Raw genomic sequence first — 12132 nt, forward strand, 5'->3', positions numbered from 1 at the left:
ACAGGCACATGGTACCACGCCCAGCTAATTTTGTATTTTTAGTAGAGACGGGATTTCTCCATGTTGGTCAGGCTGGTCTTGAACTCCCGACCTCAGGTGATCCGCCCGCCTCGGTCTCCCAAAGTTCTGGGGTTACAGGCGTGAGCCACCGCAACCGGCCAGATTTGGGATTTTTTTAAGGATGCTCAGCTAGTCAGTATAATGTAAATATTCCAAAATCCTAAAGAAATCTCAAATCCAAAACACTTCTGGTCCCCAGCATTTCAGATGGGGACACTCAACCTGTATTGCTTTTGGAGTGAGATTTTTTTAAAGTATGTAAAACACTATAGTCATAGTTGAGCTTTTACCCTGTCCATACTCAGCCTCTACACCTTGCCCCGAGGGAAAACACTCTTGTGAAAAGTGTGTGTGCCCTTCAGAGCCCTCTCGCTGCACCTTTACCACACGCTTGTGAGTTTAACATGTACATACGCGGCGTCCCACGCTGTCATCTGCAGAGCCCTCTCGCTGCACCTTTACCACATGGGTGTGAGTTTAACATGTACATACGCCTGCACCTTTACCACACGCATGTGAGTTTAACATGCACATACGTGGCCTCCCGTGCTGCGGTCTGCAGAGCCGTGTATCTGCACCTTTACCACACACGTGTGAGTTTAACATGTACATATGTGGTGGCCCACACTGTCTTCTGCAGTGTACCTTTTCATTGCATGCTATGCTTAGATTTGGCATATTCATTTTAGCAGGTGCAGAACACTTCACTTTTTGAATAGGCTCTAATTTTAACATCTTTCCATACTGGTAGGCATTTAGGTTATTTCTAATTTCTCATCATTATAAAAATCCCTGGGATGAACACTCTATGGAATGAACCCATATGGTCTGGTTCCGTGCTATTTAAAGTGTGGTTCCTTTCAAGCATTAGCAACATCTGGGGGCTGGGTGGGAATTCAGATTCTCAGGCCCCGTCCAGACATAACCCAGGTGCCTGGGGACTGGGGAGTGCGTCCCAGCATGGACAAGATGCCCCCAGTGTCTGAGCTTGAGTCCCTCTAGGGAGTGCGCTGGGTCCTAATGACACCTCTGTTCCCTCTCTGAGCCTGGCCAGGCTGCTCTCGAGTGTCCCAGCCTACACGCTCGCCATCCATGTGAGTTCACGCTTTCCCGGGTTCTTGCTGACACTTGGTGTCATTGTACTTTTTTGCATTTTCCCAGCCCGATAGGTGAGACACAGATTCTCTTGCTCTAATTTTCATTTTCCTGATGACTAGGAAGGTTGAGCTTCTCTTTCCATGTCTGTGGCTGCTTGTGTCTTCTGTGTTTCTTTCCTTTGCTCATTCTGTCTTGGGCTGTGGTCTTATTTGTGGGCATGCTTTACACATTCTGGATACGTTAATCCTATGATATCTTTTATCACAAGTTTTATTTATTTATTTTTTGAGGTGGAGTCTCACTCTGTTGCCCAGGCTGGAGTGCAGTGGCGTGATCTCGGCTCACTGCCACCTTCAACTCCTAGATTGAAGCGATTCTCCTGCCTCAGCTTCCCGAGTAGCTGGGACTACAGGTGTGCACCACCACACCCGGCTAATTTTTATATATTTTTAGTAGAGATGGGGTTTTGCCATGTTGGCCAGGCTGGTATCAAGCTCTGACCTCAGGTGATCTGCCCACCTCAGCTTTCCAAAGTGCTGAGATTATAGGCATGAGCCACTGTGCCTGGCCCACAACAAGTTTTCAATGTTAATGTGCTCAGATATTCCCTTCGTGTGTTAAGAAATTCTGCCCTACCCTGTCTATCTGAAAGAGATTCTCCTACTCTTTTCTCTGTGGGTTTGCTGGACCCCTTGCCACATGCACCAAGTACCCAAAAATGTTTTCTCCTGGCCGTCCAAATGCTCTTGTCCTCTGCAAGACCATTGCGGGTGGGGACGTTAATCTAGCGGACACGACCAGCATTTACAGAATGAAATAGGCTATCCTAGAACAGAGTACAGATGAAAATAGCAGAAGGGACAGCGTGAGTCAGAGGAATGTTTCACCAAGTGTTTGCTGCAGTTATATTTTCTCTCACGCTTCCTAAATATGTATACTCATACTGATAAGTGCGTTGAGTTTTAATTAAACATGTAGTTTTTAGCACCGGTCTTCGGAAAGTTGCAGAGACAGTGGTCTGTTTGCCACAGGCCCGTCCTGACGTTTGTGGGGGTTGACACCACGTGCCACATGTAACTATTTAAGAATTAAAAGCTAACGAACAATGAAATAAAATGCATGCTGTCCCCCTACCTGGAGTTATGTAGCATCATGGCTGGGAAGGTTTGAGAAGAATTTGCAGGCCTCTCCCAGTTCCAGGATGTGCATGACAGTGGAGCCTAAACATGGCCTGCCACCTGCTGCCTGCGCCTGCTCTTCCCACCCTTAGTGCCACCTCACACCAGGGGCCTGCACAGAGAGTGTCCAGGTTGGGAACACCTTCCCTCTTGGGCTGAAGGGCACGGGCCCTGGGGCTCGGCCTGTCCGAGGAGGATGGCCTGGCCCAGAGCCTGTGTGGTTCAGGGGCCCCTGGGCGGAAGGTGGCACGGGGAGTGTCCATGTGGGCTCTGGGTGGACCTGACTCCTCAGCCCAGAAGAATCCTGACTGCAGTGGGAGGGCTGTGGTGGGTGGGGCCTGGAAAGCTCCCCTTTCCTGGAGCCCTAGGGATGTTTCTTTTAGCACCATAGCGGGGTCCTCATGGGCTTTGTGGGCCCTGCTGCTACGGAACTTTCTGTCTCTTCAAGGCTGTCTTTGGCCGTCTTTGGCCCTTTACTTCACTTTATTAATGTTTGCTTTTTTTCTTTTTTATTCCTACCTTCTACCTTTGTGGGTTTCTTCTTGCTTATTCATTTGTTCGTGTCTCTTTTGTATCTAATCTATGCTTAAGGTAGTTTCTCCTAGGCTGCATGAGCTGTGTCTTGGGAGTTTTTTTTTTTTTTTTTTTTTTGAGGCAGAGTCTCACTCTGTCACCCAGGCTGGAGTGCAGTGGCATGATCTCGACTCACTGCAACCTCTGCCTCCCAGGTTCAAGCAGTTTTCATGCCTCAGCCTCCCAAGTAGCTGGGATTACAGGTGCGCACCACCCCGCCTGGCTAATTTTTGTATTTTTGGTAGAGATGGGGTTTCACCATGTTGGCCAAGCTGGTCTCGAACTTCTAACCTCAAGTGATCCACCCGCCTCAGCCTCCCAAAGTGCTGGGATCACAGATGTGAGCCACCATGCCCGGCTGGAGTTGTTTCGAGACTGCATGATTTGCGTTATGATTTTGTTTTTGACCCATGGATTTCTCAGAAGTCTTTTTAGTTTCCGAACATGTTTTTGTGTTTGTGTACGGTGTCTTGTGTTCCTGCCTGCCTTTTGTTGTGGTCTGTTTCCTTGTAACTCGTCAGCATTTGTAGATGTTCATAACACTCAGCACCTCAGTTCCACTGTGCCGGATTTCTATTCTGTGCTGGGTTTCTATTCTGTGCCGGCTTTCTCTCAGTCCTGTGGCGTTTCCACCCCTTTCCTTTGGCCTTTATGTGCCACTAGGTTTGGGCTTATCTCTTGTTAGCCAAGGGTAACGGCCTTTTGTCTTCATCTAACCTGAGATTCTGTCATTCAGCCAGCCGCAGCTTGAACCTCCTGCTGCAGGTGTTGTGACAGCTGCTGTCTCCTAGAACGTGACTCTGTGGGGTCCCTCGCTCTCAGCTGTGTCCCCATTGTGTGGGACGTGGGACAGAGTTTGGCCATGATGGCTACTCAGTGAATATCTTTTTTTTTTTTTTTTTTTTTTGAGATGGAGTCTCGCTCTGTCACCCGAGCTGGAGTCCAGTGGCGCGACCTCCGCTCACTGCAACCTCCGCCTTAAATCACTCCGGGTTTAAGTGATTCTTGTGCCTCAGCCTCCCGAGTAGCTGGGATTACAGGCACCTGCCACCACGCCTGGCTAATTTTTGTATTTTTAATAGAGACAGGGTTTCACTATGTTGGCCAGGCTGGTCTCGAGCTCCTGACCTCAAGTGATCTGCCCACCTCGGCCTCCCAAAGTGCTGGGGTTTCAGGTGTGAGCCACCACTCAGTGAACCTCTGTTGACCGTTTTGTTGAGTGAATACATAGATTGGATTTTAGCTGCTTTACTCTGGGTTTGTATCCACCATGCCACATCTTCACTTTCTTCTGGTCTCTTCTGTGCCTTCTGTTGACTTACTTGAGTTTCATTCTTTCCCTTGCCCATCACCCCACCCTTTCGTGGTTTGACATTCATGGTGTCCCTAATGTTAGTGATACTGGAAGACAGCACTGCTGCTGTACCCTCTGCCGGGCCGGCCTCGTTGTGACCCTCTGCGGTATTCTTTAGTGTTCGTGTCTCACCTTATTTTAATCCTGCACAAAATGCTGGTGTGGGTTTATGGCCAACACTTCCATTTATTTATCAACAGATTCACCCGCATCTGTGTTTTCCAGTGCTTCTTGCATCTCACCTCTGGGTTCATTTTCTGATTACTGATGTGTAGCCCTTAGTGTTTCCTCCACGAGTGGCTGTGAGGGGTAAACTCTACTCAGCGTTTGAAAAGGTCCGTTCAGCTTCCACTCTTGAGTAATTACTTAGTCAGTACTGAATTCTAGGATGACAGATACCTACCTTCAGTACTTTTAAGAATAACTCCATTGTCTTCTGGAATCTGTTTGTGAGAAGTCTGTGGGCAGCCTAATTTTCTGCCTTTTTAATGGTAGTTTTAGATTTTTCTCCTCCTCTTGGAAAATGATAAGTATCTAGGTAGAGCTCTTTCTTTTGGATTCTGCCTGGGACTTGTATTCCCTGGGCTGAGGACACGCTTTTCTTTGGTTTTGGAAAATGCTTCTGCGTTGATAAGGTGTGGCTTCTCTTTGATTCTGCCTGTGCAGTTTTCCGGTCGTGCCCGTTAGCTGTGTGTTGGACCTTCTCATTCTGCTCTCCTCACGCTGTGCCTGCGTCTGGGCTGCTGTCTCACCGGGACTTTCTGCTGTGGACTCCATCACGTTCCCCAAAATTCGTATGTTGCAACCCTAATCCCCAGTGTGACTGCATCAGGCGATAAGGTCTTTGGGAGATAATGAAGGTCATGAGGGTGGGGCCCTAATCCAGTAGGACTGGTGCCCTTATAAAATGGGAAGGGAGCTCAGTCTCCCTCTGTCTCCGCCACATGAGGACACAGCGAGAAGGCGGCCGTCTACCCGCCAGGAGGAGAACCCTCACCAGCACCTGGCCTGCGGGCACCTGTTCTTCCAGCCTCCAGCACTGTGAGAGAGTAAATACTCAGTCTGTGGTATTTTCCTCTGGCAGCTGGAGCATGCTAAGACACTCCTGTATTGTTCAGGAATTCTCTCTTCAGCTGTTCATGTGTACATTCTGTCCACTGAGTACATGCTTCCTTTTTTGGGTTCCTAAAGAGCCCAAAAGAAGTGCTTTTGGGTTCTTTATAAAACGAGCCTTTTTTATGCTAGTCTGTTTTCATTATTTCCATTTCTTTTTAATCACTTTAATCATTAATCATCCATTTTAAGCATATTTGTTTTATGGTCACATGCTAAAGCGTTCAACCTTGCCCACAGAGAGGTCTGGCATTTGTTCTTGAGCCCTGGGAGGTAAACTCCAATGCCTTGAAATGTCCTGCCTGGTAGGAGTGTCTTTGTTCACCTGGGGGCCTTGGGTCACTGGATAGTTTAATGGGGTGATTTAGGATGGGGGTCTTTGGGTCAGCTTGACCTCTAGAGGGTTTGAGGCAGAGGTTGGCCCCGTGGGCCATCAGCCATGTCTGTGTGAGCCCCAGTAAAGCCTGGCGCCCAGGCCTGGTGAGCTTCCCGGTTGGCAGTGTCGTCACAGAGGGCTGTGGAAGTTAGTGCTTGGGGAAGGTAAGGCTGGCCATGACCCCACAGGGAGGGGACAGCTGGAAGCTCTGGGATTGGAACCTTCCTGGACCGACCCCTCTGTGCCTGTTAACCTTGGTTGATTTTCATCTGCAGCTATAAGAAATGATAACCTTGAGTCCAACGGCTCGCTGGGGGATCTGCGAGTCCTTTCAGAGAGTTATGATGTCTGAGGTGGTCTCAGGAACCCCTCCCTGCTGTAGTTGGTGTCAGGAGTGAGGGTCCTTGTGGACTGTGCTGGGCTCCTGAAGGGCCTGTCACTTGGGCAGCCTTGTGCCGCTGCTGGGTCGGCCTCTCCTGCTGGTGGAGCCTTCTGCTGCTGTGTGTTTGGGCCTGGAGCTCGCTTGGCCTGGAGCTCACTTTAGTGGGAAGTGCTTCCTGTAGCCCTCCTCTGTGCTCCAGTGTGTCACGGTGCCTTCAGCTTGGCTCTGGTGGAGCCTTCTGCTGGAGCTTTCTGCTGCTGTGTGTTTGGGCCTGGAGCTCGCTTGGGCCTGGAGCTCACTTGGCCTGGAGCTCACTTTAGTGGGAAGTGTTTCCTGTAGGCCTCCTCTGTGCTCCGGTGTGTCACAGCGCGCCTTCAGCGTGGCTCTTCATGGGTTCGGATTTGATTCCTGCAGATGCCCAGGGTTTCCTTGTGACTTGGAAGCAACTTCCTGCCATTTCTTGCTTGTGGTTCCCTGCCTTGTTGGTCGTGTACTTTGGGCCGTACACCCTGCGTTCTGCAGATGACTGTGAAGGTAGGGACAGGAATGCACTCCCAGTGTCCACACCCTGTGTGCTGCCTGCCTTCTCTCCCCACGCTGACTTCAGGCTTGTCTACATGACACCAGCGAAGGCAACACTGAGCTAACAGAGGCCTGCTTGCGTGGGGGACTTGTCCCCCCTGAACACTGCCATCGCCATGTGAGGGAGCCTGTCCTGGCTCCTTCAGGATGGGGGAGGACAGGGGACAAGGGCCCAGCCCTCGGCCACCCTCCATCAGACACAGCCCCGGCGTGCACCAGGCAACACCAGCAGAAGGTCCCCTAGGCCAATCCCCGGAAGCCACTGCATTTTGTGGTGGCTGCTTCTGCAGCATTAGATAACGCGCTCCGTGGATTTCCCTTCCTCTTAGCTAAGCCCTGGGCTCCGCTCAAGCTTTTCTATCCCCCTTAATGGCCATGGCAGGGGTCTCGGCCTCACCTCCCTGTCTTTCTAGGGTCCCCTGGGCCTGTATCAGGGACTGGAATCCTGGTGAGCCCCTGGACCATAGCTTGCCTGTGTGCACTAATTTCTCTTTGGTTTCTGGCAGCTGGGGAGCCCCTTTCTTTTGATCTCAACTAAGTATTTTAACAAAGTGACTTTTGGCCGGGTGTGGTGGCTCACGCCTGTCATCTCAGCACTGTGGGAGGCCAAGGTCAGGAGTTCAAGGCCAGCCTGGCCAACATGGTGAAATCCCGTCTCTACTAAAAATACAAAATACAAATACAAAAATTAGCTGGGTCTGGTGGCGCACACCTGTAATCCCAGCTACTCAGGAGGCTGAGGCAGGAGAATGACTTGAACCCAGGAGGCAGACATTGCAGTGAGCCGAGATCGTGCCACTGCACTCCAGCCTGGGTGACAGAGCAAGACTCTGTCTGTTTAAAAAAAAAAAAAAGGTGACTTTTGCTCAGCGTTTCTGTGGGTTGTAGGGAGAGGGGTCTGCACCAGTTTAGCTCACCACCCACCATAAGCCCTCCTGGCCATGGGGTCTCTAAACCCGCCTCGTCAGTTTGCAAGTTCCTACACCTGTTACTGCACAGTCTTCCAAATGGTTTATAAGTGAAACAACAATATCATGTTGTGTGTGTGTGTGTGTATGTGTGTGTGTGTTTGGGACAGTCTCGCTCCAACCAGGCTAGAATGCAGTGGCACGATCTTGGCTCACTGCAACCTCCGCCTCCCGGGTTCAAGCGATTTTCGTGCCTCAGCCTCCTGAGTAGTAGCTGGGATTACAGGCGTGTGCCACTAGGCCTGGCTAATTTTTTTGTAATTTTTGTAGAGATGGGGTTTCCCCATGTTGGCCAGGCTGGTCTCAAACTCCTGGTGTCAAGTTATCACCCACCGCATCCTGTCAAAGTGTTAGAATTACAGACGTGAGCCACTGCGCCTGGCCTCATGTAATTTTTTGTTTTCTTTTTTTTCAGACAGAATCTCACTCTCTTGCCCAGGCTGGAGTGCGGTGGCACAATCTCTGCTCTCTGCAACCTCTGCCTCCAGGGTTCAAGCAGTTCTCCTGCTTCAGCCTCCTGGGCAGCTGGGATTACAGGCACGCATCACCATGCCCAGCTAATTTTTGTATTTTTAGTAGAGATGAGGTTTCGCCATTTTGGCCAGGCTGGTCTTGAACTCCTGACCTCAGGTGATCCGCCCGCCTCAGCCTCCCAAAGTGCTGGGATTACAGGTGTGAGCCACTGCGCCTGGCCTCATTTGTTTTTTAAACAGATACACATATATGCATATAACGGTATAAGATTAGGATTGGAAAGATCAATAGCAAACCCTTAATAGTGATTACCTCTGAGGGGAAGGAGGGACATGAGATTACAAGTGGTATCAAAAGTGACTTCAGCTTCCTTTGTAAGGCTCTGTTTGTAAAACTTTTATGTCCTATCATGTAATTTTTTTGGGGTAAATCTATACGTAGATGAAACATGGAGGCAGTTAAGCCAGTTGTTGATAGTGGGTGACTGTAAGTGATGGGAAGGTGGTTGACCCCCTTTATTTTCCACGTACTTTTCAGTATTCTGAACAGTGACACAAGTCTTTTTGTTTTTTTTTGAGATGGTGTTTTGCTTTTGTTGCCTAGGCTGGAGTGCGGTGGCGTGATCTTGGCTCACTGCAACCTCCACCTCCAGGGTTCAAGTGATTCTCCTGCCTCAGCCTCCCAAGTAGCTGGCATAGCAGGTGCCCACCACCAAGCCCAGCCAATTTTTTGTATTTTTAGTAGAAACGGGGTTTCACTATGTTGGCCAAGCTGGTCTTGAACTCCCGACCTCAAGTGATCCGCCCACACCTCGGCCTCCCAAAGTGTTGAGATTACAGGCATGAGCCACCGCGCCTGGCCACAAGTCAAGTTTTAAAAAGTAAGAGGAGCAAAGCTGCTTGCATCAGGCTCTGCTCAACAAACGTGGCCAGTAGGCGCGGCCGCGTGTCCGTGATGGCACTTAGGGGAATTTGTGAAGAGCTGTGACTGCAGTGCGCTGCTGTGACCTGTTGCCTGTGGCACCGTGACCACAGAAAATGATGTCTCTAACCTTACTTTGCAGAATAGAAAAGAAACGCACCATCATTCCTACACTGGTGGAAGCAATTAAGGAACAAGACGGAAGAGAGGTGGACTGGGAGTATTTTTATGGCCTGCTTTTTACCTCAGAGAACCTAAAACTAGTGCACATTGTCTGTCATAAGAAAACCACCCACAAGCTCAACTGTGACCCGAGCAGAATCTACAAACCCCAGACAAGGTTGAAGCAGAAGCGGCCTGTGCGGAAACGCCAGTGACACGTACACACCACGTTCTGGTCTTTGTTTGAGGCCTGACGTGGGCATCATTTTAATAGGTGCCTTTTTTGTTTTTTTGTTTTTTGTTTTTTTTTTGGTCACTCCAGTAGCTCCTGGAAAAAACCTTAAAAAATGTTTCCTGCAAATCTGATTTCATTACATTTCTGAATTGTTGTTTTGTTTTGTAGACGGAGTTTCACTTTTGTTGTCCAGGCTGGAGTGTAGTGGCACGATCTTGGCTCACTGCAACCTCTGCCTTCTGGGTTCAAGTGATTCTCCTGCCTCAGCCTCCCGAGTAGCTGGGATTACAGGCATGTGCAACCATGCCCGGCTAATGTTTGTATTTTTAGTATAGACGGGGTTTCGCCATGTTGGTCAGGCTGGTCTCGAACTCCTGACCTCAGTTGATCCGCCCTCCTCAGCCTCCCAAAGTGCTGGGATGACAGGTGTGAGCCACTGCGCCCAGCCTGAATCATTTCTTATACCTTCGGACAGCCCAACTTCCAGAGGACAGCTCTGGGGTACTCGCTGGATGTCTGTGAGTTCCTGGTCATACGGGTCAGCAGGGATAAGAATTGTCTCTGGGCTGAGGAATTCTTCTGTTCTCTGGTTTCACCAGCGTTGGGTTTGCTCATGTAATGTGGCCACCATCCTCAAATGGTGTCATGGCTGAAGTTGGCCACTCTTGCTTGAGGGACAAGTTGTTTACGCATCAGCTCTCTGCTGGGTCTCCCTTTCCATGGCAAATGGGCAGCTCCATCCTCCTGACTCTTCTAAATGCCCAAAAGAGGTGTCATGCTTTGGGGGTACGATGTTTGTACTCCATAAAGAACATACAAGGACATTCACTGCTGATTTTTTTTTTTTTTTTTTTTGAGACAAGGTCTCACTCTGTCGCTCAGGCTGGAGTGCAGTGGTGCAATCTTGGCTCACTGCAACCTCCGCCTCTCAGGTTCAAGTGATTCTCCTGCCTCAGCCTCCCAAGTAGCTGGGATTACAGGCACCTACCACCATGGCCAGCTAATTTTTGTATGTTTAGTAGAAACAGGGTTTCACCATGTTGGCCAGGCTGTTCTCGAACTCCTGACCTCAGGTGATCTGTCCGCCTGAGCCTCCCAAAGTGCTGGGATGACAGGCATGAGCCACTGCACCTGACCTGCTGAATTGTTTATAATGGCAAAAAGTAGGAAACCCCCCAATGTCTGTGAGTAGGGCCACAGCTATCACTTTGAACCACATGAAACTGCCGTTTTCTAGGCCAAAAATGGTCAGCGATCATTTATTTCATGATTCAACCTGATACATTTACATAGTGCAAAACTGTGTCGCAGTTTCAAGCTTTTATGAGGAAAGTGTTTCTGTGTAGAAACTGGAAGCTGTTCAGGGCACCGGCAGCTGAACCCTGCTTCGATGATCAGTGTTACTATCATCTCAGATCACATGGAGCTCATGTCAGCCGTGTGGGCGGTGGGTGCACAGAGACAGTCTGGAAGGAAACACGTGGATCTGAACAGCAGTAATCCTGGGGCATACGGGGGCAGGGCTGGATTACAGAAGGCTCATTTTCTATGTTATGTATTTTCTGATACTTGAATTTTTTGAAATGGGCATTTATTTTATAACACGTTAAAATGTACTTTTTAAATTAAGTCATTTTGTAATTGAATTTTTACATTTGTTGTACAATCAGGAAAAGCAATAAAGATTTTTCAAAAGTAGACATGTCAAAAAAGTTTGCACTCATTGAGGATGCCGAAAATAAGGATAAAAATAAGGAGTCTGTGATGTTTTACAAGTTGACTTCAGTTGTTACACTTTCTTCACAGAGCTAAAGCAATACCTTAGAATTACCCAGTCCTGTGTGGGGAATTTCTAGAAGCGCCATCTATGGTATGGTGATGTTTATCTGCTCTGATCAGGGAAGGACAAACAGTGGGAGAGTCAGGGCCTGGGAACCGGGGGGCCTGGTTCCTCTTCTCAGATCCCTCTTGCAGGGTCTGAAGAACTCTCTGGAGCCAGCAGATCCCACCTGTGCAGCAAGGAGCCTGGCCTGGACAGCTGTGAGGCCCTTCCAGCTCCACTGCTCCAGCCTCAGGAGACGAGCTGCTCTGTTTTCCAGCCATAGATGTGGGCCTTTTTCAGAGACACATTCTTTCGTTGTCTGTTTGTTTTTTAAGACAGGGTCTTGTTCTGTCATCCAGGCTGGAGTGCAGTGGTGTGATCTCAGCTCACTGCAGCCTTGAACTCCTGGGTTTAAGTGATTCTCCTGCCTCAGCCTCTGGAATAACTGAGACCCCAGGCGTGTGCCACCATGCCTAGCTAATTTATTTTTATGTTTGTAGAGATGGTCTCACTATGTTGTCCAGGTTGGTCTCAAACTCCTGGGCTCAGGCGATCCACCCACCCTGGCCTCCTGAAGTGCTGGGATTACAGGCGTGAGCCCCTGCACCTGGCGCAAGACACATTCTTGAGGGAAGTCCTTCCTTCTCAGCGGTCCAGGCATGCTGTGCCACCTTGCCCTGGACACACAGGGAGGCTATCCCTCTACCACGTGGCTCCACGGTGCTGCCCACTGCCTACGACTAGGCCTAGAAGGTTTTGTGTCCCTCAGGCCTTCTGTGCCATCCTGCTGCTGTTGGGCCTCGTCCGTGCCCCTCCTCACCCTTTCTGACTTGA

At 49.5% G+C, this 12132-nt stretch overlaps 1 protein-coding gene across 3 annotated transcripts in view; it reads left to right on the forward strand.

Moving 5' to 3' along the window:
• The window catches only part of DFFB (DNA fragmentation factor subunit beta), a 28242-nt gene extending 17087 nt beyond the window's left edge, over nt 1-11155 (forward strand). For all 3 annotated transcript variants that reach the window (XM_032758715.2, XM_032758717.2, XM_032758716.2), the window contains one exon: nt 9222-11155. In XM_032758715.2, the coding sequence (XP_032614606.1) occupies nt 9222-9456 (235 nt within the window). In that variant the 3' untranslated portion in view covers nt 9457-11155. The remainder of the gene's footprint in view (nt 1-9221) is intronic.
• Nucleotides 11156-12132: the final 977 nt, after the last annotated feature.

Source organism: Hylobates moloch, unplaced genomic scaffold, assembly GCF_009828535.3.
Source record: "Hylobates moloch isolate HMO894 unplaced genomic scaffold, HMol_V3 SCAFFOLD_9, whole genome shotgun sequence".
Classification (NCBI taxonomy): Eukaryota; Metazoa; Chordata; class Mammalia; order Primates; family Hylobatidae; genus Hylobates; species Hylobates moloch.